General features: G+C 51.1%; 1 protein-coding gene across 1 annotated transcript in view; it reads left to right on the top strand.

The window, feature by feature from the left end:
- The first annotated feature begins 309 nt into the window (after nucleotides 1-309).
- The window catches only part of cdk5rap2 (CDK5 regulatory subunit associated protein 2), a 29,454-nt gene continuing 23,645 nt past the window's right edge, over nucleotides 310-6,118 (top strand). Inside the window, exons 1-10 of the mRNA XM_010901121.5 lie at nucleotides 310-1,968; nucleotides 2,208-2,342; nucleotides 2,490-2,609; nucleotides 2,852-2,944; nucleotides 3,606-3,824; nucleotides 4,161-4,331; nucleotides 4,513-4,623; nucleotides 4,708-4,845; nucleotides 5,439-5,618; nucleotides 5,837-6,031. Of these exons, the coding sequence (XP_010899423.2) occupies nucleotides 892-1,968; nucleotides 2,208-2,342; nucleotides 2,490-2,609; nucleotides 2,852-2,944; nucleotides 3,606-3,824; nucleotides 4,161-4,331; nucleotides 4,513-4,623; nucleotides 4,708-4,845; nucleotides 5,439-5,618; nucleotides 5,837-6,031 (2,439 nt within the window). The 5' untranslated portion in view covers nucleotides 310-891. The remainder of the gene's footprint in view (nucleotides 1,969-2,207; nucleotides 2,343-2,489; nucleotides 2,610-2,851; nucleotides 2,945-3,605; nucleotides 3,825-4,160; nucleotides 4,332-4,512; nucleotides 4,624-4,707; nucleotides 4,846-5,438; nucleotides 5,619-5,836; nucleotides 6,032-6,118) is intronic.

Here is a 6,118-nt window from a genome sequence, read left to right as displayed (position 1 = left end):
AGCTCTTATTTCTATGAATCAATAGGTAGCAAGATCCAATCCATGACAGAACAAGTTGAAACATCGGGCAGGAATCACCTAGGTGGTTGTCGTAAATGACTGTTCTCCGTCAAGGAATAAGTTACGGGGAAAAAACTCTGTCGGTTCGCTAATATAGCCTATGAAAGATGCTTGTTATGATAACATTCTGGTAATATAATGTCTTCTCTACATATCGTTGTGTCCTGAGTATATGACAATATGAAATAATGGATACAGCACAGGCACACACAGAGGTCTTACGGGTCCAGGAGCCTTACCTCTGCGTCATGTAGGTGGAGGAGGGGGATGGTGACACTGAGGATTTTAGGACCAGGAGAGGTCGTCCATAATCTCAAATTCAGATTAACCTTCGGCTGTATTGAGCTCTGGACCACCCAGAACCTTTTCTCTTTGTCTGGGGCAGCCAGGCTTGGTGGATGTGCTGTATGGATCCGGATTACCAGGGAACTGACCTGCCGCTACACAGGAGATTAGAACGGGTCCAGTCCATGGGATTTGGTCTGATTGAATGTGTGTTGTAGCGGATGGGGGATTATGGAATAGGGCTTAGGCTTTACACTGCTCTTACCAGGAGGAGCTCTGTCAGTCTCTCTCCAGCTCCCAGAGAGCCGCGTGCCACGGCAAGGCAGCCCCGACGGCCATGGGACGACTCAGCGTCGTTATACGTGTTAAACTGTGAGATTTTCTTTGCTCCGTGGCTGTCAGAGAGATGGGGGAGAGCTCCTTTTTATTTGTGCCCCTGCCGGAAAGCGGATGACTGCGGGATGTAGGAGCGGTGGCACAAGGAGCCTGTCGTAGCTTGATTTCTAAAGTACTGGTTGGGCTGAACCGTCCACCTCGGGGTCGTCCATGAAGGACCCGTGCCGCATGTGTGGCGTGCGCCTGGTTGGCGGCCAGTGCCGCTGGATTTTCAACCCGTCGGGCAAATGGCAGCTCCAGGTCGTCCTGTCCCACGTGCTGGGGCGCCCGGTCGACCGCGACCCGAGCGGCCGCGCGTCCGAGTTCCTGTGCGGCAAGTGCGTGTTCACGCTGGAGCGCGTCGTGCAGTGCGACGTGCAGATCGGACAGCTGCAGGAGGAGCACGCTGCCCAGGTGCTGCGGCTGCACCAGGAGAGGGAGCGCCTGAAGGAGTGCGTGGTCCACGTCTACGGGCGCCATAACCCGCCGCCGAAGACCCCTGTCCGGGAGCCCACGGGGGACGGTGTCGCCAGGGCCCCCCTCGGAGGGAGCTTTGAGAGTGGACGCCTCGCTGACTGCCCGGGTGGACGGCGTTCGGCAGACGGGGGGTGGACATGCGATGGGGGCGCGGTGAACGAGCGGGTGAGGCGCTCCGTAAGCATGGACTTCCTGGGGGCTGCGCGGTCGAGCGCAGCCCCCAGGAGGATGAGGTCCAGCGGGGATCCGTGCCCCGCCAAGAACCCTGGGCTCCAGTCGGCGCGTCACCGCTCCCGGAGCATGATGTACCTGAGCCTGGTCCAACGCAAGGGCACCCTCTCCTCCCCCGGGGCCAGGTTCCGTTCGGCCTCTCTCCAGTCCCTCAACCCTGACCACCACCACTACGCTGAGCCCCTGGGCTCTGTGACGGAGAGACGAAGCAGACAGCCGAAGAAGAGCCCAGTGACGGAGTGTCTTTCCGCCATTGGTCCCATGGTTACCCGAACTCAGTGGGGGCCCTACCACCCTCCAGCGCAGGCCTCCATCTTTTCCGACCTGCTACAGCTGCTGCGCTCCATTCCCAAGCGATCGGTCCCAGGGACCCCAGGGAGCCACATCCCTGTCCTGCGGCGGAGGCCCAGTGTTGGACAACTGCTCCCCACATGCCGCACCATCCCAGGGACCCGGTGCAGTGAGGTGGAGGCAGAGTGGAGGTCCCTCCAGGACCTTGTGGAGGAGTTTAATGATGATTACACTCCCCTCAGAGCTGAGGTAGTCCACATACTTCTCCTCTGACCCATCCATTGTAGGGGAACATTAAGGCATTGGGAATGCAGCTTTTAAATGATCGGTGGATCTTTCTTTCTTAGTTAAACAAAAGTCTTTAAATTAGGCCACCCCAAACGAGAAGGATCTCTCAAACGGAAAACATCAATGGAATTTCCAGTTGTTCCTTTATGAGCCAACCCGTTGTCTTTTTGTTGATTAATGTCCCTGTTTTACTCTTCCAGGACTTTGCTGCGCAGAGGAGTGGGGCGAGCAGGCTGGAGGTGGCCAACCGGCTGCTAAATGAGGAACTCGACCAGTTCCGAGCTACCAACCAGAACCTCTCCAAGACCCTGGAGGACACCCAAACTAACAACAAGGTAAACTGAAATATTATGGATTTTCCCAATTTTGAAGTGGTAGTTACTGGGTAAGGAAACTTTTCAGGTATGAATTTGTAGCATTAGGATCGATCCTAACATTTTACTAAAGAGTTCACTGTTGCTTGACTTTCTGCTTTTCAACAGGTTATATCTGGTAAACTGGAGGAGACTGAGAACGAGCTTGTGTCTGAGAAAAAGAACGCTCTGAAACGAGACAAAACCATCCAGGGCCTCACCCTCGTGCTGAAAGAGAAAGAAAAAGAGGTTAGTTAAGTTTACTATTGTTTTAACTGGTTTCCCAGTCTAATAAACGTTGACCGTGTTAACACGATTTGATAACGTACATGCCATGAGAAATGATGGTTTAAAATAGGTCATCATATTACGCAATATTGACAGAATGTGTTAGCGTCTGCTGTTATACCCTGTGACACAGACTAAGGGCTTATGTAACGTTCACATGAAACGTCTATCTCTGACTCTCTGTCTATGTCTGTGGGTTCCAGATTGATGAGCTGTGCCACGAGATTGAGGACAGGGATGAGGCTTTAGCCAAAGCCAGGGAGGCGGCCCACAAAGCCCAGCTCCAGAAATACCAGGCAGGTCGTCAGGTCGGACGCCAGGGCCCTGGCAGAGATCCAGGCTCATCGTGTCGCAGCCACACCGCACATGTCCACCAATAGTTGTGTGACTTGAAATGAAGTAGCTTTGGCATTGTTAAGTTCCTCTTCAGTCTCGCTAGAAATTGCTCAATTCTTATGACTATTCCAAGTAGTAAGTGAATACTAGTAGTCCTATTACTGGCTAATAAGCTATTAAAATGGCCAGTACGGTTCATTTATGCTATTTTTGGTGGAAGTAAACTTAAGAAACGTTAGTCAGTTTAAAACAATATTTAAACTTTGCGTGATGTTAATGCGTGACAAAATGATTTTAATGTTGAGACGCAATTTTATGATGAGGTGGTATGTCCCAATCGGTCCCAATTCTGGCATACTTGGTTACTATATACTAAACAGTACTTACTTCACACGAACTACGTCCTTGTAGTATGTAGTATATGATTTGAGATTCATCCTTAGGTCTGTGGATATGCAGCCTAAACACAGCAGAGCGAGCAGTAACATGAGAGCACAGAGGAACAATCCCTAAAAACATTGTTGTTACATAACCGCTGTTATAGGCAATGTCTGACTGCCGCTGGCCTCCAGGAAATGTTGCACAAGCGTACGCACTGTTTGACGCATTCTCCTCCCTCAGGGTGCGGAGGAGCGCCAGAGCCTTCTGACGGAGGTCCAGGCGGAGCTGGCCCAGCTCCAGGGGGAGCACCATGCCAAACTGCTGGAGGCCCAGAAACTGCAGCGCTCCCTGGGGAGGCGTGAGCAGGAGCTGGAAGACCTGCAGCAGGCCAAGGAGCTGCTGGATCAGGAGTTGGAGGAGCTTCAGCAGCAGAAGAAGAAGGGCGACAAGGCTCTCAATGTAAAGACATGTCATTATTATCTATGGTGTCATGGTTTTGTATCTGTTGGGTTATTTTTTTTTTTTTCATGTTACTGATTGACACGTCTCTTATTGGGAAAGCCAAGAGCAAGTCTCAAATGTGTCTCACTAGAAAGTAGACACTGATTTGTGGTCTATTTTGGCCGCTAACGTAACGGTCAGGTAACTACATGGTTTTAGCCTCGCTTAAATATAGAGCAGTATCACCCGATGCCATCACTTCTTACAAAGGGACGACACCCCTCTGGTCTTACTCATATTCAAAAGTGATGAATTCATCCCTCATGGTTAATGTTTTTTCTCCTTCTCCCCTAGGAGGTGCAGAACCAGCTGAAGAAGCTGACTGGGGAGCTAGGGGAGAGAGAGAGCAGCCTGAAGGAGCAGTACCAGGAGCTCCTGGAGCAGAGCAAGCGGAGGCTGCAGGGTCATGAGGTCACCATCCAGCATCTCACCACCTGCCTGGCCGACAAGGAGCAGCAACTGCAGGTACTGACTGAGGGCAGCGGAGACTATCCCCGGCCATTTGAGGAGGCTCGTTCTATTGATTTTATTTCTGTGGGTAAGGCTTGGTAAAACCAAAAAAGCAACTGGGCAAAACTGTTTCATCTCTTGTTTTTTTATTAAATTTTTGCACTTGTTTTTTTTGTCTTCCTCTGTGATGTGTCAGGACTACATGAACATGATGAGAGACATGGAGCAGAGCAGAAGTCCTGGGGAAGGCGACACCATCCTGTCTAAACTGCGAGAACGACTGAAACAGAAAGAAAAGGCCCTGGAGGTGGGCTTTCTCATTCCAGATAACGAAGCTCCGAAGCCTCTGGTGTTTCATCTCTATTTACATCCTGCCCTTGCGTCTCCACAGGAAGCCCTGGATGACAAGTTTATGGCTCTTGAAGAGAAAGACAACGAGATCCACCGACTGCACCTCTCGCTCAGGGAGAAGGAGAGAGACCTGGAGAGACTCAACAACCTACTGTCTCACAACGAAGAAACCATCAGTGTAGGGATAACTACCCACTATCTTGAAATGAGAGCATGTCCCCTTCCTTAACTCGGGTGATTTACAGACCTGGGTATTCAGGGACTGTACGTCATTCACCTGATGTCAAGTGAATAACTTGCAAGTAATAGAACTGACTTACCTCTGCCTCCTCAGCTTCTTATTCTCACTGAAGTGTGGCCAGGTTTTCCCCTGAAGTCGGTCCAGGGAACTCCAAGGAGTGGACAATACATTTCTTGCATTATGCCTCATGATGACATTATTATTTGAATCGGCGAAATGGCGCAAAGGCATTGACCTGAATGTGCAGCCTTTTTGGTGCCTATGACCGTGTTATGGAAATGGTACCATCGGCCTTGATGCATAATATTTGAGAGCATTTTGACAGTTGATCCACTTTGTCCACTGATTGAGAAGCTAGGTGGAATATTTTGCCGACACCTGCCCTCTTCCAGACCTCCACGGGAGTTGGCTAGGGTTCAGCAGTGGATTATGACTTATACCCAGGCTGAAAGCATGTCCAATGAAGTCTGAAAGGCGCAGTCTTTTACACCTCTTGGTCTCATCCCCCCCCCCCCCCCTTCCTGTTCCAGAGTTTTGACGCATTGATCAAGGAGAAAGACGTAGAACAGCAGCACCTGGCCGACACACTGAAGAACCTGCAACGGGCCAAGCAGGATGTGGAGGACAACCTGAACCGGGCCTGCCGGGAGAAGGACTCCATCATCGGCCAGCTGCAGCGCTCCCTGGAGGGCAAGACTAAGGACATGGAGGTACCAGGACGTACTAACGGGCACTACAATCATCCCATACATATTACACACAAAGAAACACTTGACCCTTCAATTTACTGAACTCTTACACATGCTCATGTACCCCAGGCAATCATACAAAAATAGCACATCAGTGATAAGGTCCCTTGGAAGTGAGGACGAAGCTGGATAAAGAAACGGTCGAAACAACTGCTCTTCCTCTCTCCCTCTCTGCATAGGAGATGGCGAGCGCCCTGTTGAGCCAGTCCCAGTCCCAGGCCAGTGACCTCGCGGAGCAGATGGGTCAGAGGTTAAAGGTCACCGAGGCCATGCTGGCGGAGGCGGTTAAGGCCCGCGAGAGGCTGGTAGCGGACAACAAGTGCGCTGTGGAGGAACTACTGGCCACTGTCAACAGCAAAGATCAGCTGCTCAAGGTTCCACACGCGTCCTAAATACACACACTAGACATCTACAGCCTGAGTTGACGCGGTTATAGGGTCCATATGTCACGGCAGAGTTTT

The sequence above is a fragment of the Esox lucius genome, chromosome 14 (assembly GCF_011004845.1).
Source record: "Esox lucius isolate fEsoLuc1 chromosome 14, fEsoLuc1.pri, whole genome shotgun sequence".
In the NCBI taxonomy this organism is placed as follows: Eukaryota; Metazoa; Chordata; class Actinopteri; order Esociformes; family Esocidae; genus Esox; species Esox lucius.
This window is presented reverse-complemented; position numbering and strand designations above follow the sequence as displayed.